The 23,601-nt window shown below is 37.9% G+C and overlaps 1 protein-coding gene across 1 annotated transcript; it reads left to right on the forward strand.

Moving 5' to 3' along the window:
* Positions 1-10,333: 10,333 nt before the first annotated feature.
* LOC138347514 (uncharacterized) lies at positions 10,334-10,953 on the forward strand. Its single transcript, XM_069295808.1, has 2 exons — positions 10,334-10,545; positions 10,650-10,953. The coding sequence occupies exons 1-2, from the start codon at positions 10,334-10,336 to the stop codon at positions 10,951-10,953; spliced, it is 516 nt and encodes a 171-aa protein (XP_069151909.1).
* Positions 10,954-23,601: the final 12,648 nt, after the last annotated feature.

Genomic DNA, 23,601 nt, shown 5'->3' on the forward strand with positions numbered 1-23,601 from the left:
ATGTTTTGGTACTACCTTAGAAATTAGTTCGCCTTCTTTGGGAGTAGGTTTCCATGATACCGAATTCCACATTAGCTCATGTGGTCTATGTCGGTTAGGGCAAGATGTTCCCAAAAGGTAAAATAAACTAAAGGATTGAACTCTAACCAAGATGACCTAAGGGGTTTAGTTTAGTCTAGGTAGGATTGAACTCTAATTGTTGCATTAGTTAGCCTTGAAGGGAGTCTTAGTAGGATATTCTTATGTATGAATATGCTTATAATGCTATATGACATGTATATGATGAATATGCACATTGTTGATACTATATGTTGATTGGTGTCACATATGAATATGTGTTGGTCTATATTGTTAAAATATGATGCTATGTACTCTTAAACGTTATGATATGTGAATTAGAAAGTTAGTCATGATTCTTGTCGGGTTGCTTGATTGAGTAAGGCTATGTGGCTTTACTTGGTCATTGCACTTGTTGACTTGATAGGGGTTCATATTTAATTGTCTTGCTTTATTTATGTTGGAAGGTACTCTTATTCATGCTTGTTACTATAATTACTTAATGATAGAGTTATTTGGGTATGTATTCAACTATGTGCTATGCATGTTGACTTGAATAGACTTGATGTTTTTGTCCTTGTGATGTACATGCCCATAACTTAATAAACATGTCCTATTGGGTGGTATAGTCTTGGTGAATGTGCACAAAGGCTTTTAAGAAAATTGCATACTTAGTGAAATGTCTCTTTTCTTAGCATGATTTCAAAGTATGTGTGCATATGGTCTCATACTTAGTACAAGTGGTCTACTAATCCCATTTCTTCCTTTTCCCCAACATTGTAGGTTCCAGTCGTTGAAGTTCTTTTGAAGACTACTTGAAGAAGACTTGGATTTATTTATCATCCAAGTAGGTTAGTTTTTCACTTTCCAAGGGCAATGCCACTATCTAGCTAATGGAGTTGTTTTGAGTTTAAGACTTTTATGTTTCTTTCTTTTACATTTAGTATGAAACATTGTATAGCTAATGTGAGGCATTCTTACTTTGATATGTGGGTTATGCCCAAGTTCTTACACTCTTATTAGATGGTTATGAGATAGGACGACTATTATGGCTGTGTTATATTTTATATACTTGTGCAATAAAAGTAGAAGACTAAGTAATCTTGCTATACGAAGGGTCTATGTATACTCAATATATATATTTACACTATATGTATGTAGAGGTTTATGTAAACCTCCGAGTAGAAGTAATGAAATTTTTTAAATTTTCTTCTAAATTTGACCTATGGATGTGATGATTTAAGCTTAGAGGCTAGTCTTAGTCCTCAAAGAGTATGATGATGCAGGTTACATCTAGGGGCTATTCCCGAATATGAAAAACTTGGTATTAAAGCAAGAGGTTAAATACCTTTGAGTTGATATCTCTCTTAACTACATCTATGTAGGTTCGTATTCATAATTGTGAAGCGCGCCACACTTATGAATAGGAATCTTTGAGATTCTTAGGAAACTCTTACTTTGTTGGAAGTCCAGTATCGTGGCTTTAGTGTTAAATGTATTTTCTTTTACATATAATCCTCTTATTGTGATTATTGTTAATGAATACTCGAAGGAATGTGGCACGAAGACTTGAAGAAGAGATTGCCAATGTGGGAGTTTGATATACCGTGGTTTCATGGTATTATTATTACTTTTTCCTTAAGTTTAGTGTGTCCAAAAGCCTTTTTGTGCTAATTTTTTATATAAGTTTCTTTTTATTTTGCATGAAATCTGTCCAAAGCTGAATGCAGAGATTTCTAGCGAAGAAATGCAGAAGAGACCACCTACGGAGCGTATGACGGTCCGTCGTGTCTATGACGGTCCGTCCTGCAGGTACGTCATGAAATTCAGAGAAGTAATCGCAGTACCCATATTCCAAGAGTTGAAGTGTTTTGGAATGAAGACCCTCGATGGACCGTTGTGCCTATGACGGTCCGTCATACTTGCCGTCGAGGGTAATGTAGAAGACCATAAGAAGAAATTGCACAAGTATGGGACGATGGATTCCATGACGGACCGTCGTGACCATGACGATCCGTCACGAGGTTCGTCGACCCAGCCGCGTTTTGGCAGATTTCCAGCAAATAGAGTCCTTGTTTAATTTTGTTTTTATTTTCTATAAATAGTTCGAAAAACCTCGTTTTTGAGGTTAGACTCCGGATAGTTAGACTCTGTTAGGTTAGACTCTGGATCATGGTTGGACTCCATATTGTTAGACAACGTATTAGAAAACATTGTATTGTTAGACTTTTGATTATCATTGATTGTTTGTGATTTTTGGTGATTAATCAAGCAATCTTTCGGATTTTACTCTTTCTCATTGAAGTAAGTACATGAATTCTTATTTAATATATTTGAATATTGTGATTATGACTATGAGTAACTAAACTCCATAACTAGGGTTGTGGGAACCATAGGCAAATAATGAGATAAAACCTAACTAAAATAACAATTCTAGAATGGTGTCTTGCATGTATTAATAATTCTTTCGCTTAGAAGTCTTTTTAACGGATGACCAACGTTAGAACTCGCCTTAATGCTACTTGCCGGACCAAGGAGGTAGAAAATAGGAATAGAATTATCAACATAGATTTAGTATATGCTATCTAGTAGGCTAGTATTGATTGGTACGAGGTAATAACTTAGTCAAATATCAAATACGATGCTTAATATGAGATAAAGATAAGGGTTAGGAAAGCAACACACGTAGCCGAACCAAGGTGTGGAGTGAGATTTTCTAGATGCCGGACCAAAGATTTAGAAATACATAACTTATCACTTTGCATGCAAGATACTAGGAAAGAATTGTTATAGTTGGAATTATCAAGTTATGAACCTGTGGGGAACACGTAAACCCTAGTTACTTTTATTAATTGATTAAAATCCAACATTGAAAGCTGTCAAGTGTCTCTTTCAATTGCGTTAGTTATTTTCGTTCATTTAGAATTAGAAACCCCCCTTTCATTATTTTTTACTATGCAAGGAAGTCAATGACCAAACAATAGTAATAACAGGTTGAAGTTAAGTCTAGACTATTTTCCTCGTGGGAACGATCCCAACCTTACTAGTTGGGTTATTTACTTGACACGACCGCTTTACTTCTTATTTGAGAAGTAAGTTTGAGCGCATCAAATTTTGGCGCCGCTGCCGGGGAAAGTAGCTTTTAGATTAACTTGAACTTATTACTATAGTTTAGTTGATATTTTCTTGATTTTACTTTGTTTTATTGTTTTTGATTCTTTTCAGAACTATCCTCCTTGTATGCCAAATACACGGAGAGGAAGAGAACCCGTGTTTCCCTATGATCACGAATTAGAGCGTACACTGTGCAATATGAATCGAAACTTTGGAATACATGATGATGATCCAAACTAAAACATCCCAGCTTCGATTGATGTTACTGGTCAGTTGTTACCTGATGCTCCGGGTGAATACCAACACAGGGGACAAAATCCCGCTCCATGGCCCCAAGCATACTACAAAGGCTATGATAACATATCAGACTCCGATGGGCCATTGATTTTGCCTCCTCTACCCACAGGCCACACTTTTGTGGTAACTAGTAGCCTGATGCAAATGCTCACTGCTAGAGATTTGTTTTCAGGGCTACCCTCTAAGGATCCACATGCCCATATAGCTAAGGTAAGGGCAGTGTGTAAAAGCTGTGTAGGGAGGCCTGATTTGGATTTAGATGTAATAGGTTTCAGAGTGTTTCCTCTCTCACTGACGGGAGAGGCTACTATATGGTTCACTGAGCTCCCATACAACTCAATCTTCACTTGGAACCAACTAAGGGATGTTTTCTTATCACGCTATTATCCGGTCGCCAAGAAACTAAACCACAAAGACAGAGTGAATAACTTTGTGGCACTACCAGGAGAGTTAGTTAGTAGTTCTTGGGATAGATTCACCTCATTCTTGAGAAGTGTTCCATATCACCGTATAGATGATGAGTCACTGAAGGAATACTTCTATTGGGGACAGGATGATAATAATAAAGCGGTATTTGTCACTATAACAGGTGGATCTTATGGTGAATGTCCTTATGCTGAAATTGCTGAAACATTAGAGAAAATCTTCCGGAATAATAAAGCTTGGAGTACTAGGAAGTCTGATACAGGGAGAAACACCTTCGCAGTGCAGTCCACTCACAACCCAGCCACATATGAGATTCGTGAAGAAATGGCTCAAATGAGAACTGAGCTTCGGTTGGTACTAAAACATGTTACTGTGGGTGCAAAAAATATAAATGCAGTCAACTACTTGGCTAAACCACCACCTCCTAATGATGAATGCTATTATGCGGAGGACACTTATGCAGTAAATGAGCATACAGGGGGTTTCCGACCAAGCGCTCAAGGCTCAAATCAGGATAATTGGCGCAAAGGTCAAGGGAACCAAGGTCGGAACTATGGTAACTATAACTGTGAGGGTCATTATGTCCGAGATGGAAACTACAACCGCGACAACAACTTCAACAGGGGTAACTACGGTAACAAAAACGATAGGAATGGGCCCTATGTCCCTCCTCAAAATTGTGAAGTTACTCCTAGGGATGGTGGAGATAGTATGGCGCGAGTTGAGGATATGCTGCACAAAATGATGAGGAGGTTCGATGCTAGTGATGAGCAATTAAAGAGTTAAGGTGTGATTTAGCTAGTATTGGGCAAAAAGTTGATACACATGCAATATCGATTAAACAGATCGAGTTGCAAATGGCCCAATTATCTGCGACAGTGAACACACGGCAACCGGGCACACTTCCTAGCAACACCGTCCAAAATACAAAAAATAATGCGCACTGTATGGCGATCACTACTCGGGGTGGTAAGCAAACCATGGACCCACCTATGCCGTCTGATAAGAAAAATGTGAGAAAGGATGATGATAAGGTGGTAAAGGGTAGTGTTGAGGAAGAAGAGAGCAATGGAAAAGATGCAGAAGTCCCTATGAAAGTAATTCCCATGCCTAGACTACCACAACCCTTCCCTCAGAGATTAGTGAAAAAGACCGAGGATGGTAAATATCGGCGTTTTATAACAATGCTAAAGACGCTCTCTATCAATGTCCCTTTGGTAGAAGCTTTAGAACAAATGCCCGGTTATGCCAAGTTTATGAAAGATCTGGTCACAAAGAAAAGATCAGTCACTTTTGAGGATGATGATAGATTGCAGCATTGTAGTGCTATTGCTACAAGATCACTTGTATAAAAGAAAGAAGATCCGGGTGCATTCAATATTCCTTGTACAGTTGGGTCATTACATTTTGCGAAAGCATTATGTGATCTGGGGGCAAGCATAAATCTCATGCCCCTCTCGATCGACAAGAAGTTGGGTTTGGGTGACCCAAAACCCACTGCGATGCGGCTACTGATGGCTGATCGGACAGTGAAACGTCCTATAGGGATACTCCATGATGTGGTAGTAAAAGTTGAGTCATTCATCTTTCCGGCTGATTTTGCTATTCTTGATTGTGAAGTCGATTTTGAAGTGCCTATTATTCTTGAGAGGCCATTCCTTGCTACAGGTAGAGCCTTAGTTGATATGGAAAAGGGGCAGATGAAATTTCGGTTGAACAATGAAGAAGCGACCTTCAACATGTGTAGGACTATTAGACAGAATGGTGAGCTCCAATCAGTATCCGCCATATCCCACAAAGAAAATATGAAGAAGGAGAATGAACAAAAAAAGTGCAAAACAAGAGTTTAGGGTTGGGGATTTGGTGCTTGTAGATAGTTCTGGGTCGCCTTGTCTTCCGGGCAAGCTCAAGTCCAAATGGACTGGCCCCTACTTGATTACCCAAGTATTCCCTCATGGAGTAGTTGAGTTAAAAGGCAAGAAGGGAGTGCGTTTTAAGATGAATAGAGATCGAATAAAACTCTATTTTGGGCATAAAGCATCGGGGAATGAAGTGATAGAGGCATACAATCTTGATGAAGTCTGAGTAATCAAGTGTCCCCAGTCGTGCCGCGACATTAAATCAGGCGCTTGTTGGGAGGCAACCCAGTACTTATAGTTTTTTTTCCCTTTCATTCTTTCTAGTAAGGTAGCATTTTCTACTAATGGGTTTAAATTTGCAGGCACATCACCAGGAAATTCTGCAGAAAATCACTCTGCAACAGTCACCAACGGACACATGTGATGGACTATCGTTCTCTCGACGGTCCGTCCTGCACAACCGTTCTGGTTGTGAGAGACCTTATTCCTAAGGGTCTCTCACATTTTCTAAGTGTCCTCCAACGGACATCTACGACGGACCGTAATACTCTCGACCGTCCGTCCTGCATAACCGTCATGACGGTCAGAGACCACTCTCTTAAGGTCTTTATTTTTTTAGTGTCCCACGAAGGACATCGACAACGGTACGTGCTGATTGTCGGCGCTTTGCGCCCCAGGTTTGCTTCACCTACCACTCTTGTATTTCAAATTTTTTTATGCAATGGGGAAAATTTCATGTCTTTTTGTTGGGGGTGGGGTAAATGGAAAGTGAGTGCTAGGGTGAAGTCTGAGTAGCCCAATTCATTATCCTCTTTTGGGGTTTTCTTGCCTGTGTTCTTATTCCCCAAGAGACTGTTTACTTTTTCTGTTGAACCGGCATGTCAATATCTTTTGTACGTAATTTAATTATGGAGCATGATGGCTAAAATGATATCATGATAAATTGGAAAATGATGCACGACTAGGCGTAGTAACTGATAAATGTGTGGCTCTAAGCACAACATTGAGGTACACCATTGCATTACCCTAAGTCTAAAATTCGAACTAGGTGCATGATAATCTGGTAGAGTGATGAGATGTCAAGTGAGTGTGAGGAAGATTTGAATAGTCCACTATTTGGGCTAAGCTAGAACTTGCCTAGTTAGTCCTGCTAAAAGTAAGCTGTAATAGACAATTAGGAAAGGATCATAGGCCCTTATTCAATATATCCCATTTTTAGCCTAAATAAAAGAAAACCAAATGAAATCTATCCTTCTTTGATCCAAATGATCTGAGCTTAAATTAGACCTTTCTTTTTCACCCCAACTGATCTTTTCTGGGAATAATGTGTTGGCCCTGGTCCCTCCTTGGACATGTGCACCTCAGCTTATGCCAAAAGCATTAGTTGAGGGTGGCTAATGCAATAAACAACCTTCGTTATGGCCCTGACCCAACTTTGGGTATTGTGTACCTTGACTTATGGAAAAGCCATGAGTTGAGGGTGACTATCATGAGGAATGCTCTGGAAAGTGGGGTTGAAAGAACAAAGAGAGAGAAAGAACAAAAGTAAAGTGACTCATGATTAGTTGAAAGAAAAGTAAATAAAAAAGAAAAATATACAAGAAATACAAGCAAGAAAAGAAGAGAGTCACTTACACGAATGAAGAAAGAAGAGAAAATAGCAAGGTGAAAGAATATGAGAAACAGGGCGAGATAAAATGATAGAAAGTGGAAGGTTTAGTCGATATTTCAAGGAGGGCAAAAAGTCACTAAAGTATACCTAAATATACCCTACCTGACCCTAAGCCTACGTTACTAGCTAAAAAAGTCCTATCGTGATCATAAGGGTTGTATAGCGAACTTAAGGCAGTGAAAATAAAGGCAAGCTTATGGAAATAGGTATGAATGAGTGTGACTTTGTTCTAAGAGAGAGTGTTGAAAAGTAATCCTTATACTCAAAATGAAATCATAGTGTGAAAAAGGAGGATTTTGTTTTAAGTGAGGACACTAGTTGCAATACCAGAATTGTTAGCACCTTGGTGAGAAATTGAAGAGGATAGGTGTTAGTGCATGGTGAGTCTATGTCATGTTCTGATCCCACATAATTCAAGCCTAATAGTGATAACATGCATAGATTTGACGATATTAATCGGGATTGATAGCCAAATGATTGCATAGGATAAAACATGGATACTATTGTACAAAGATTTTGTATTGAGTCATAGTGTGTCGCTTGAGGACAAACAACGAATTTAAGTTGAGGGTGCTGATATACCATGGTTTCACGGTATTATTAATACTTTTTCCTTAAGTTTAGTGTGTCCAAAAGCCTTTTTGTGCTAATTTTTATATAAGTTTCTTTTTATTTTGCAGGAAGTTTGTCCAAAGCTGAATGCGGAGATTTTTAGCGAAGAAATGCAGAAGAAACCACCTACGGAGCTTATGACGGTCCGTCGTGCTTGTGACGGTCCGTAGGTGGCATCGTAGTGCAGCTGCTGAAGGAAGATGGGGAAGTCTGACCAAGTGTGGGGTTACGAAGCTTGTGACGGTCCGTCGTGTCTATGACGGTCCGTCCTACAAGTTCGTCATGAAGGTCAGAGAAGTAATCCCAGTACCTATATTCCAAGAGTTGAAGTATTTTGGAATGAAGACCCTCGACGGACCGTTGTGCCTATGACGGTCCGTCATACTTTCCGTCAAGGGTAATGAAGAAGAGCATAAGAAGAAATTGCATAAGTATGGGACGACGGAGTCCATAAAGGTCCGTCGTGACCATGACGATCCGTCGCGAGGTCCATCGACCCAACTGCGTTTTGGCAGATTTCCAGCAAATAGAGTCCTTGTTTAATAAGATTTTTATTTTCTATAAATAGTTCGAAAAACCTCGTTTTTGAGGTTAGACTCCGTATAGTTAGACTCTGTTAGGTTAGACTCTGGATCATTGTTAGACTCCGTATTGTTAGACACCGTATTAGAAAACATTGTATTGTTAGACTTTTGATTATCATTGATTGTTTGTGATTTTTGGTGATTAATCAAGCAATATTTCGGATTTTACTCTTTCTCATTGAAGTAAGTACATGAATTCTTATTTAATATATTTGAATATTGTGATTATGACTATGAGTAACTAAACTCCATAACTAGGGTTGTGGGAACCATAGGCATATAATGAGATAAAACCTAACTAAAATAAAAATTCTAGAATGGTGTCTTGCATGTATTAATAATTCTTTCGCTTAGAAGTCTTTTTAACGGATGACCAATGTTAGAACTCGCCTTAATTCTACTTGCCAGACCAAGGAGGTAGATAATAGGAAAAGAATTATCAACATAGATTTAGTATATACAATCTAATAGGCTAGTATTGATTGGTACGAGGTAATAACTTAGTCAAATATCGAATACCATGCTTAATATGAGGTAAAGATAAGGGTTAGGAAAGCAACACACGTAGCTGGACCAAGGTGCGGAGTAAGATTTTCTAGATGCCGGACCAAGGATTTAGAAATACATAACTTATCACTTCTCATGCAAGATAGTAGGAAAAAATTGTTATAGTTAGAATTATAAAGTTATGAACCTGTGGGGAACACATAAATCGTAGTTACTTTGATTAATTGATTAAAATTCAACATTCAAAGCTGTTAAGTGACTCTTTCAGTTGCGTTAGTTATTTTCAATAATTTAGAATTAGAAACCCCCTTTTTATTGTTTTTTACTTTCCAAGGAAGTCATTGACCAAACAATAGTAATAACAGGTTGAAGTTAAGTCTAGACTATTTTCCTCGTGGGAACGATCCCAACCTCACTAGTTGGGTTATTTACTTGACACGACCGCTTTACTTCTTATTTGAGAAGTAAGTTTGAGCGTATCAGAGTTCCACTCCGTGGTAATTAAGTTCCATCTCTTGAAGAAGATGTGAATGACGACCAAGCTACAGTCAATCCTCTTCCTTTGATAGATGAGAACATAAGGGTCGCTCTCTTCCAAATGGACCAAGCTATTACTACCCATGCACAAGCCGCCACTATTCAGGCCAAAGCCATGACGACCTAAGCTAATCGGGAGGTTGTACCTTGAGCACACTAGCAAGTTGCTACCATGGCCTCCCATCTAAGGGATTTCACGAGGATGAATCCTCTTACTTTCGATGGATCTAAGGTTGAAGAATAACACCAAGTGTTCATTGATGAAATCTAGAAGATCATCTATGCTATCGGGTTGTCTACAGTGAGAAGGTCGAGTTAGCCACTTACTAACTCAAAGAGGTGTCCCAAAAATGGTATGTCCAATGAAGGGATGATAGGTCGTTTAGGGGTGGACCGGTGACTTAGGAAGTTTTCAAGAAGGATTTTCTTGATAGGTTCTTTCATAGTGAGAAGAGGGAAGCCAAGGTGGTGGAGTTCATCAACCTTCATCAAGGAGGTATGAGTGTTCTTGAATACTCTTTGAAATTCACTCAATTGTCAAAATATGCTCCTTCTTTGGTTTCCGACCCTAGAGATGAAATGAATCGCTTTGTAATAGGAGTGTCAGATGAATTGCAAGAGGAGTGTCATTTGGCTATGATATATGACAAGATGAATGTTTTCGTCTCATGGTTCATGCTCAACCAGTGGAAGAGGTAAGGGCTAAAAGGAAGAGTAGAGATGCCAAGAGGGCAAAATCTTTTGATGGTGGTTCTTCAAAGGGAAGGCTTGAGAGTCAGGACAAGCCTAGGTTCAAGAAAAGTGTTTCTAATCAAGTTCCTTCTAAGTGTCCTAAGGCTAGGGATTATAGGATGCCTAACCCAAAGCCTAAAAAGGGAAGGTATACTAGTCACCAACCAAGAAGCTAACCTGTGGAAAGTGTGGCAAGAAGCACTATGGTAATTGTCTTAAGTGTAAGAATTATTGTTTTGGTTGTGGTAAAAGTGGGCACAAGATCAGGAATTGCCCTAATATGAGGTATAAAGACAAGGGTAGTTGTCAAGCTCAAGCAAGTGGTTCAAATGAGGCTCCGAAGAAGAACTGCTTCTATGCTCTCCACTCTAGGGGTGATCAAGAGAATTCTCCCAACGTCATTACCGGTATTTTAAAAGTCTTATTTATTGATGTATATGCCTTACTTGATCCCGGTTATACTTTATCATTTGTTACCCCTCTAGTATCTAATAAGTTTGAGATTTTGTCCGATATCTTGCATGAACCTTTTATAGTGTCTAACCTTGGTGAGTGAGTCAGTTGTTGCAAAAAGGGTGTATAGAAATTGTCCTATAATGTTATCCAATAGAGTTTCTTATGTTGAGCTAGTTGAACATCATATGCTTGATTTTGATGTCATTTTGGGGTGTGTATTTCATGCTTGCTTTTCCTCTATAGATTGTAGAATGAGGGTGGTGAAGTTTAACTTTCCAAATGAACCCATTTTAGAGTGGAAGGGGGAAATTCTATTCCTAAAAGGCCTATCATATCTTGTTTGAAACATGCAAAATGATCTCAAAAGGGTGTTTATACCACATAGTAAGAGTCCAAGATTTAGACTCCAAAATTCCTCCCATTTAGTCGATCCCCGTAGTGAGGTAATTTCAGAGGTCTTTCCTAATGATCTTCCCGGTATTCCTCCCGAATGGGAAATTGATTTTTGTATGGATTTTTTACCTAATACAAATCCCATTTCATTTCCTCTTTATCGGATGGCTTCGACCGAATTGAAAGAGTTGAATGCTCAATTCAAAGACTTACTAGACAGGGGCTTCATTAGACCTAGTATTTCTCTATGGGGTGCTTCGATTTTGTTTGTGAAGAATAAGGATGGGTCCCTTAGGATGTGCATTGATTAACGCCAACTCAATAAAGTCATTATTAAGAATAAGTATCCTCTCCCCCGGATTGACGACTTGTTTGATCAACTCCATGGTGCAAGCTACTTTTCTAACATTGACTTGAGATTGGGGTATGATCAACTTAGGGTAAGTGGTGAGGATACACCAAAGATAACATTTCGTACTAGATAGGGTCACTATGGTTCTTAGTAATGTCCTTTTATCTCACGAATGCCCTGACAACATTTATGGATCTCACGAATAGAGTGTATCAAAGTTACCTAGATTAATTTGTCATTGTCTTTATTGACGTCACTTGGTATATTCAAAAAATGAGGGTTATCACATAAACTATTTGAGGATAGTTTTACATGTGCTTAAGGAGAACTAATTATTTTCCATGTATAGTAAATGTGAGTTTTGGTTGAGGTCGGTAACATTTCTTGGTCATGTCATATCTAATGAGGGAGTTGAGGTTGGTCCAAGGAATATCGAGGCGGTGAAAAATTGGCCTAGACCATTGACACCAACTAACATTAGGAGTTTCTTGGGTCTAGTGGTTATTATCGGAGGTTTATGGATGGTTTTGCGTCCATTGCATCTCCCTTGACTACTTTAACCCAAAATAGTAAGAATTTGAGTGGTTAGAGGCATGTGAGAGAATCTTCCAAATCTTGAAAGATAGGCTTACTTTCACTACGGTGTTGACTTTACCAGAGGGTACAAAGGATTTCATTGTGTATTGTGATGCATCTCGAGTGGGTTTAGGGTTTGTACTTATGCAACATGGAAAGGTAGTGGCCTATGCTTCTAGACAACTTAAGGTGCATGAGAGAAACTACCCAATTCATGATCTTGAATTAGCGGCCGTGGTATTTGCTTTAAAAATATGGAGGCATTACTTGTATGGTGTCCATGTTGATGTGTATACCGACCACAACAGTCTTCAATATGTGTTTACCCAAAAGGAGTGGAATCTCCGACAAATAAAGGTGTCAGAATTGTTGAAAGAGTACGAAATGAGTGTCCTCTATCATCCCGGCAAGGCCAATGTGGTTGCGGATGCTCTAAGTAGGTTATCCATGGGTAGTGTGTCTCATATATATGAAGCCAAGAAAGACCTAGTGAAATACGTTCATAGGTTGGCTAGATTGGGTGTGAGGTTGGAAGATTCTTCAAATGGTGGTTTCATGATCCATCATAACTCCAAGTCATCTTTGGTAGTTGAGGTGAAGTCCAAACAACAGTTTGATCAATTATTGATGGAGTTGAAGAAATCAATTCTTGGTAAGCTAAATGAGACATTCTCCTTAGGGGGGATTGTGTCTTGAGGTATCAATGGAGGTTAGTTGTTCCCAATATGGATGATTCGAGGAACTAGATCCTTGAGGAAGCCCATGGGTCCCATTAATCCATTCATCCGGGTTTGAAAAAAATGTACCATGACCTTAGGGAAGTGTTTTGGTGGGAAGGTTTGGAAAAAAACATAGCGGAGTTTGATGCTAAGTGTCCGAATTGCCAACAAGTAAAGGATGAGCATCAAAAGTTGGGTGGCTTGCTAGGAGAAATCCAAGTTCATACTTGGAAGTGGTAAGACATCAATATGGATTTTGTAGTAGATTTACCTCGGACACAAAAACAATATGACTCTATATGGGTAATTGTGGATATATTGACCAAGTTCGCTCATTTCATTCCCGTCAAGTCTACTTATTCGGCGGATGAATATGCAAGGATATTCATAGATGAGATTGTATGTCTTCATGGTATTCCATCCATCATATCAGTTCGAGGTACATAATTCACATCTAGGTATTGGAGGTCGTTCCAAAAAGGGCTGGGTACTAATGTGAAGTTAAGCATCGCTTTTCATCCTCAAATGGATGATCAAGTAGAGTGAACTATTCAAACCCTCGAGGATATGTTTAGAGGTTATATTATTGATTTTAAGGGAAATTGGGACAAACATTTGTCTTTGATGGAGTTTCCTTACAATAATAGTTTCCATTCTTTCATATCCATGGCTCCTTTTGAAGCCTTGTATCGTAGGAGGTGTAGGTCTCATATCGGGTGGTTTGAAGTAGGTGAGACTTTGCTTCTTAGTCTAGATTTGATTTATAAGACTTTGGAGAAAGTTCATATCATAAGAAATCGCTTGCAAGCTGCCAATAGTCGGCAAAAGTCATATGACGATCATAAGAGAAGGGATTTAGAGTTTGAAGAAGATGATAAGGTGTATTTAAAAATTTCTCCTATGAAAGGGGTGGTTAGATTTGGCAAGAAAAGGAAGTTGAGTCCTAGTTATGTGGGTCCCTATAAATCTTGCAAAGGGTTAGTAAGGTTGCCTAGTGAATTGCTTCGGTTCATCTGGTTTCCATGCTTAAGAATTGTATTGGTAAAGCCGAGTCTATTTTCCTATTGAGGGTCTTAGTGTGAAGGATAACCTCTCTTATGAGGAGATTCCGGTTCAAATCCTTGATAGCAAGTAAAGAAATTGAGGAATAAAGAGGTGACTTCCGTGAAGGTTTTATGGAGGAATCACCTAGTTAAGGATGCAACATGGGAGGCTGAGGCCGACATTAAGTCCCTTTACCCTCATCTATTTAATAACTAATGTATTTTTTCGTACTAATAAGAAAATAATGACTAAAAATTGAAGTTTCTTGACTTTGGGTGAAGTTTTGAAAAATGAGCATTTTTGGATGTAGGTACAGTGAAGTATGCTAACAATTTGAAATTTTGCTTGTTTGAGTTAACTTATGCATTATGATATGGTGAGTTTTTATGAAATGATATATAACATGTTCGTAAGTTGACCTTTGACATAATTGACTCATAAATGCTATGTTGAGCTATTGTTGTTGTGAGAGGGTTATTCTTTATAATGTGATGATGAGTCTTATGTGTTGTAATTGAAGTTTTGAATTTCCTTGAGTAAATGATATGATTGATGTTATAATACATATTGCTATGTATTGTTGTTTGTTGGGCTGCTAGTCTTGAGTCTATTCCTTCTTTGAAAAGATTTATAATGTCATTCAGGGACGAAAGTTCCTGGAGGGGGGGGGGGGATAATGTAACACATCGAAAATCTTAGATGTGTTCTAGAGTCTAACATAAGTGTCATAAGGTTTTGACACTTTTTTCAGGTATATTTTGATGAATATAACTCATTTAGGAACTCTGGAAACTAAAACGTCCAAGAACATCGATGACTTCCGAAAACTAGTTGAATGAAGTGCTAGTATTACTTAGCTTATTTGACTAGCTTTTTGAAGTCGGAAAAGGGTGAAAATTGGTGGAAGGGTATCTAATCTGTGTTTAATATTATCCATGGTTGAAACGTCAAGGCATGACTCCCCAAAGACCAATCAAGAACCCTTGAGGAGGACCCTTGCATTTTGGGGTCAAGGCTGCTAGGCAGTGTTCATCTACGAAGAGGGGAACGAAGGATCATGGGTTTATTGATGGGGTGTCGATGCCATACCTCGACCAATATTTATCCATTTTATCTAATGGTCCATTTGTACCATTCTCTGAACACATCGACAAATGAGCAGCACGGAAGGTACAATTTCTGAGGGCTAGATTTGTTGCACGTTTTTAGTTAGGTAAAATTAATTAATTAGTTGGTTAATCAATTAGTTAGAAGTTTAGGGAGGTGTAATTAAGTAAGTTAACCCCATATATGAAGTCCTAACCTAATTAAGACTAACTAAAAACTCATAATTCTCAAACCCAAAACTCTCTTCCTTCTCTCTAATGAAGAACACCATTGAAGAAAAATCTTGGGGATGGTCTAAGGAATTCAAAGAGTCAAGTTTCACTATCAATATTCATCAATTAACAAGGTATGAGATCAAATTCACCTTTGAGACCCTTTTCCTCATAGGGTTTTATCAAATTGTTTCCTAAAGTTGAGTTTTCAAGTGGGTTTCATCCAATCTCGAAATAGTGATTTTTTATGATTTATTTTGGATATTTATAGTAGATTAACATGTATTCTAACTCTTTATGTTATTTCTTGATGTATTGCTCTTGTTAGTAGAAGATGACCTATTTCCGTTCAACCTAGGTTATGATCTTGATATGAATTATATTGTATTATTTCAGTTGATTTGATCATTGGTTGAATTAATATTAGATGATGTTTTTGTATCAATTATGACTAAATTAAGATTAATTATAGTCCTCTCATTCTATTTCTTGAGAAGTGATCTAGGTTATGAAGTATGTTGTGAATTAACCTAAGTATCTTGTCTTAACCTATGAACTAGTATTGATTTGTGATGTAGTGATTCTTTTAGCCTTGATTATCATGTTGGTCATTTAATTATGATGATGTTATACCATAAGTGGGTTGAATTAAGGGTTGATGGTAAGACCTTGATGATGAAAAATGAAAGAGACTTGGTAAGTCTTATGATCCCTATCCTTTACTTCAAATTATGGTTAATTGTGATTAAGTCATGATATTGTATTGGAGTATGCCTTGTATAGGATTGATAGGATGGTATCATATTAAATTGAAATACCTTGACTATGATTTGTGAGATGTTGTCTTAAGATGTAAATATTATAAGGATGGTGAATGATTTACCAATGTGCCTTATCATGATATGAAAATGTTAATGTGCTAACCTCACCTATATGAATTGTAATGAAAGGACAATACTCATGCAATTATTTTTGATCTATGATGATGATGTTATACAAGGTTACTTATGACCTACAATAAGCTATGGTGATTAATAAATACACTTAAGACATTTTAAAAAGAGACTCTAGCTTAGCACCGAGTGAACTAGAGTGAGAAGTGGTCTTTCCCATATAGGAAAGGTAGGATCACTAATGTACTCTTGAGATTGGCGACTAGAATGCATGTAGAATAAAAAGAGTCCCAACTATATCTTCTAGGTCTTGAACTATGATTCCTCCATAGGAATACTAGCTAGTGGATCCACGTAGTTGCTATGTTCATTTTTTGTTATTACCTTGGCATGTAATCCACCTTATTTCGATGTAGAGTTCCACGATACCGGATTCCACATTAGATCATATTGTCTATGTCCGTTAGATCAAGATATTCCCAAAAGGTAAAATGAATTAAAGGATTGCACTCTAACTAAGATGACCTAAGGGGTTTAGCTTAGTCTAGGTAGGGGTATGGGATCCTACATAAACATTGCACTAGTTAGTTTAGAAGGGAGTCTTAGGAGGATGTTCTTATGTATGAATTTGCTTATAATTCGATATGACATGTATATGATGAACTTGCACATTGTTGATACTATATGTTAATTGGTGTCACATATGAATATATGTTGGTCTATATTGTTAAAGTATGATGCCATGTACTCATAAACATTATGATATGTGAATTAGGAAGTTACTCATGATTCTTGTTGGGTTGCTTAATTGAGTAAGGTTATGGGACTTTGCTTGGTCATTGCACTTGTTGACTTGATAGGGGTTCATGGGTAATTGTCTTGATTTAGTTATGTTGAAAAGTACTCTTATTCCTGCTTGTTACTATTATGACTTGATGATAGAGTTATTTGGCTATGTATTCAACTATGTGCTATGCATGTTGACTTGACTATACTTGATGTTGTTGTCCTTGTGATGTACATGCCTATGACTTAATAAACATGTCATATTCGATGGTATAGTCTTGTTGAATGTGCATAAAGGCTTTTAAGAAAATTGAATACTTAATGAAATGTCCCTTTTCTTAGCATGATTTCAATGTATGTGTGCATATGGTCTCATACTTAGTACAAGTGGTGTACTAAACCCATTTCTTCCTTTTCCATACATTTTAGGTTCCGGTCGTTGAAATTTTTTTGAAGACGACTTGAAGAAGACTTGGATCTATTGATCATCCAAGTTGGGTAGGTCCTCATTTTCCGAGGGAGATGCCACTATCTACCTAATGGAGTTGCTTTGAGTTTAAGAATTCTATGTTTCTTTCTTTTCCATTTAGTATGAAACATTGTATATCTCATGTGAGGCATTTTTAGTTTGATGTATGGGTTATGCCCAAGTTCTTACACTCTTATTAGATGAGACGACTAGTATGACTATGTTATATTTTATATGCTTATGTGCAATAAAAGTGGAAGACTAAGTAATCTTCCTATATGAAGGGTCTATGTATACTCAATATCTATATATGCTATGTGTATATAGAGGTCTATGTAAAACTTTGAGTAGAATTAATGAATAGTTTTAAATTTTCCGATAAATTTGACCTATGAATGTAATGATGGAAGCTAAGAGGCTAGTCTTAGTCCTCAAACAGGACGACGACGCCAGTTACGTCTAGGGGCTATTCCCGGATGTGATATTCTCTATGTCTTGGTGAACTATGTATTGTCCTATTAACCCTGCTCCACCAATTTTGAACCACCCAATAGGAGATATGCATCTTCTCCAATAAAGAGCCTCATATAGAGCCATTTGGATGCTTGAATGGTAACCTTTGTTCTAAGCAAACTCAATTAAAGGTATGTCATCATCCCAATTCCCTTTGAAGTCTACCACACAATCTCTCAACATATATTCTAAGGTCTAGATAATAGGATCTACTTGTCTATCCATTGAGGATGAAAAGCATTGCTTAATTTCACCTTTGAGCCCTAACCCTTCTGTAAAGATTTCCAGAATTGTGTAGTAAATTGGGTACCTCTATCTGAAATAATGGAGACCAGAACTCCATGAAGTCTCACTACCTCTTGAAGGTACAACTTAGCATAATCCTCGGCCGAATAGGTAGTGTTTACCGACAAGAAATAGGTTGACTTTGTCATAATATAGATAATAACCAAATAGAATCATGTTACCTACGATATCTTGGCATGACTTTGATAAAGTCCATAGTAATCATTTTCCACTTCCATTCTTGAAGTTCTATAGTCTGAGCCAAACCTCCTGGACTTTGGACCTCTACTTTAACTTGTTGGCAATTCGGGCACTTAGAAACAAACTCAACAATATCAGTCTTCATGCCTTCCCACCAATATACCTCTCTCTATTCGCGGTACATCTTAGTGCAACCTGAATGAATGGAATATCTGGAGCTATGAGCCTTCTCCAGGATCCTCTCTTGGAGTCCATCTACCATGAGTACACACAATATACCTTGGTACTTCAGCACACCATCTCTCCCTTGTTCAAAAGCCAATACTCTTTGCTTATGAACATTCACCTTTAGATCAAATAAAATGGGATCTTGGTCTTGTTTATATTTCACCTCTGACACTAGTGATAATTCACCCCCATTAGTCACCACTATCCCTCCTTCTGTGGAATCCAGAAGTTTGATTCCCAAACATGCGAGCCGGTGCACATCTTTAGCTAACTCCATTTTTTCTTCCTCAACATGGGCGGTTTTACCCATGGATAACCTGCTTAAGCCATCAACAACCACATTAGTCTTACCTAGGTGGTAAAGAGTACTCATGTCATAGTCCTTGAATAATTATAGCCACCTCCTTTGTTTGAGATTTATCTCCTACTGAGTAAAAACATATTGGAGACTCCTGCGATCAGTGAATATGTTTAGATGAACGTTGTACAAATAGTAATGTCATATCTTCAAGGTGAAAACCACAACAGCCAACTCTAAGTCATGGGTTGGATAATTCCTCTTATGAACCTTCAATTGTTTGGGGGCATACGCTTTAACCTTTCCATTCTGCATTAACACACAACCCAAACCAACTTTAGGTGCATCATAGTATACCACACAAACCTTGATTACCCTATAGTAAGGTCAAAACTAAAGAGGTAGTTAATCTCTTTTTCAATTACGAGATAGATGAAAAACCTTTAACAAATCTCTAAAACTAGCCAGACAAACCCAAAAAACTCCTTTATCTGTTGTAGATGTGGGTCTAGGACAACTCTGAACTGCTACTATCTTTTTGGTATCAATTCTCATCCTATCCGGAAACAATGTGGCCCAATAATGCCACGGACTTAATCCAAAACTCACACTTACAGAATTTTACATATAAATCCTTATCTTTCAAACACTGCAGAACAATCCTAAGGTGACTAGCATGATATTCTTCATTCCTCGAATAAACCAGTATGTCATCAATAAAGACAATGTTAAATAGATCTAAATAAAGTTTGAAGACTCGTTCATAAGATCCATATGCTTGTGCATTTGTCAAACCAAAGGACATAAGTAAAAACTCATAATGCCCATACCTAGTTCTAAAAGATTTCTTTGAAATTTCACATTCCTTGAATTTCAACTGATGGTAGCCTTATCTAAGATTAATTTTCGAGAAGTAATATGCACCCACAAGCTTGTCAAAAAGATCATCTATCCTGGGAAGAGGATATTTATTCTTGATGATCACCTTATTCTATTTTTGCGATTGAATATACACATCCTAAGGGAATCATTTTTTTCCTTACAAACAAAACCGAAGCGCCTCAAGGTGAGACACGTGACCGAATAAAGCCTTTATTTAACAAATCTTCTAATTGTTCTTTTACCTCTTTTAACTCTGCAGGTTTCGTTTTGTATGATGGAATATATATAGTCAGAGTATCTCAAATATTGTCTATGCCGAATTCTATCTCTATTGCGGGAGGGACTCAAGGTAGATTATCAGGAAAGACTTCTGGAAACTCTTTCACTATAGAAACTGACTGGAGGAAAGGTACCTCAGCACTTGAGCATTATCTCAGACTACTTCACTCTAGGTACGAAATGAAACGACCCTTAGGCACTGCTAAGCTACTACTCCACTCTATGATTGGCTCATTAGAAATCTGAAACTTGATAATTTAAGTTCTAGAATCTATTAATGCATAACACGCATGAAGAGAGTCCATACCTAGAATGACATCAAAATCCACCATGTAGAACTCTACTTGATCAACCATGGTATTCTTGTGATTGATGGAAATTGGACAATCATGATACACTCCTTCCGCTAGAATAGGCTCCCCAACAAGTGTAGAAACACAGATTAGTTCACAAAGATTTTCAGGAAGTATCTCAAACTGATTTGCAACATAAGGAGTTACAAAAGATAAACTTGCTCCTGGTCTAACAAAGTGTAAATATCAAAATTAAAGACTTTGATCATACCTTTGATAACATCTGGAGAGTTCTCTTGCTCTTGGCGGTTAGTGATTGCTTAAAGACGGGTTGCCCCTCCGCCAGTACCAAAAGTGCCTCCTCTAGATGCAGCCCTGTATGGTGGAACAACTGATGAAGATTGGGCTCTATTGTCCGAATTTCCACCTACCTGCTTATTCTGAGGACACTCTTTCATGTAATGCCCCTTTTTCTCACACTTGAAGCAACCCGATTGGCCATCACGACACTTACTGGTGTGGTTTCTCTCAATCCTACCACTTGTAGGAGCCTAACTACCTCCTTGTGCCACACTACCTTGGGAACGGGCTGCTCTAGCCTTAAAGTGCTGTGAATTCTTTCCAATATACTCACCTCTATTTCTGGGAACAAGTACACTAGCAGATGATGTGCATGACCCTTTTGTTTATGAAATTGGGGTAGATTTGAACCACCTTTATATTGACCAGACTCATTCCCTGTCTTAGGATTCTTGTTCCTTTACTCTTTGTTGTCCCTTAACTTTTCCTTTTCAACTTACTGCACATAGACCATGAACCTTGAAATGTGCATGTCCCCAATCAACATTGCATCCCTACCTTCTTTGCTTGAATCACGACCCAAGCTAACAATAAACAAGCTCATACTTCTCCTCATATCCTTAACCTTCTCAGCTGTATAGAGAGACAGTTGGGTGAACTTCAATCCATATTCATTGAGACTCAATGAGTTTTGTTCAGAGTAAGGAACTCCCGTGAATTTGCTTTCTTTAGTTTTCGGGGAAAGAAACAACCTAGGAAAGCTTTTTCAAAGAAATCCCAACTCAGAGGTGGTGCATCCTCATCTCTTCCCTCCTTCCACTGATCGAACCATGTCCTAGCCACATTCTTGAGTTGATATCTGTCCAGTTTAACTCTCTCAGCATCTACTAAATGTATCACATCGAAGGCCTTCTTCAATTCTTCCACAAAGTTTTTTGGATCCTCAGTGGTGATTGAACCAGTGAACTGGGAGGATTTATTCTTAGGAACTCATGAATCCTCAAATTTTTAGCCTCTTCCTGTCGAGCTCTTGCCTGTTGACCAACCTGGTTAGTCAACCCTTGGATCAACATCCAGATAGCCTCACGGAGCTTCGTATTGGTAACTTTCCCTTGAGGCTGCACTTCAGGTGCATTAGGTACCTCAGACTCCTCTACATTTCTTATGGCTTGAAGACCTCTGACTGCTCTTTGTGGGGTTATGATGACCTGAAACATGCACACATATAAATTAGACCTAAATGTTTTAGAGAGATAGTCTAACACACGAAAGAAATATGAAAGAAGTGAGAAATTCCTAAATGTTGTATCGTCCTAATCATCGATGTGGCGCACTTTGTCACACCTGGGAGAACCTCCTAGAAATAACCAGTGTCATCGTCCTCGAAGAGGACTATAGCATTAGTCATTACATTTCATAGGTTAAAAAGTGTTGAAAATTAAAACTTTTTTTATCTATATCTACACCATGAGGTTTACTTAGACCTCTCGCTTACACATAATATATTTATAGGAAGTATACATAGACTCCTTGCATAAGAATATTACATAGTCTTCTACTTTTATGCCACATATAGACAACATATGCAATATAGTCTTAAAAGTGATGTCTCATACTAAACCGTCTAAACAGAATAAAACAATATGGGCATATCCCTTACACACATGTAAAAGTGCCACTTAGGGATTACAACAATGTCTTGAAACAACATGAGTGAAATGAGTGTATTTAAACTATAACAATGTAACATAGGTAGAGTGATGGAAGGCATCATCCTTAGAACATGAGGACATAACCACACTTGGAGAAATTATCCAAGCCTTCCTTCAAAGTGATCACAAACCCTTCAACGACCGGAACCTAAAATGTTGGGGAAAAGGGGAGAAATGGGGTTAGCACATCACTTGTAACTAGTATGGAATCATATGCACATACAACATAGAAATCATGCCAAAAAGGATTCAAAACCATGTCAATCTACTTTGAGAAGCCTTATGCACAATCAAGAACAGATATAAGACAATAATCACCTATTCATTAAGACAATTGAATGCTCAACACAAGACCACCCTAATCAAGTTAAGCCAAGTCATGATTTTCATATCATAATAAAATTTATAATCAATGTAACTCCGACATCATGTGACAACAACAAAGCATACATAAGAGTCCATGACATCATAATCTAAGAAATACCATTACTCATAAACCTCCATTACGTCTACAAGTGCAATGAATAAGTAAAGCCCATAACTTTACCAATCATGCAAACCAAATAAGGAATGACAAGCAATGACTAACATCACATAACATGGCATCAAGAATAGTCATCATCATACTTTACCAATATATACCAACCACATGTTCATAAATGATACCAATATCACATAGTGTTATTAACATGTAATATTAATATACATATATCCTTTACATTTATAACGTGTAAGCACATACGAACATCCTTTTAAGATTTCCCTCAAAACTAACTAGTGCAATGTATAGCTAGATTCCTATACCCCTACCTAGACTAAGTCAAACCCCTCAAGTCATCCTAGTTAGAGTTCACTTTATTACTTCATTTTACTTTCACAAACATCTTCTTTAACCGACAAAGATCACTAAGACAATGCAGAATCCGGTGTCACGGAACACTACACTTTAAGAAGGTGGACTAGTTGCCAAGGTAGTACCAAAACATGAACATAGAGTCTAGGTATATCCACTAGCTAGTAATCCCATGGGGTCAACATAATGCAAAAAATAGGAGATGTAGTTGGGACCCTCTTTATGGTACATGCATTATAGTCTCTAATCTCATGAGCACAATAGTGAACCTACCTTTCCTACATGGGAAGGGACACTCCTCACTACTAGTTCACTCGGTGCTAAGCTAGAGTCCCTTTTGAAATGTTTTTCAT

This window comes from Solanum lycopersicum, chromosome 3 (assembly GCF_036512215.1).
Source record: "Solanum lycopersicum chromosome 3, SLM_r2.1".
Lineage (NCBI taxonomy): Eukaryota > Viridiplantae > Streptophyta > Magnoliopsida > Solanales > Solanaceae > Solanum > Solanum lycopersicum.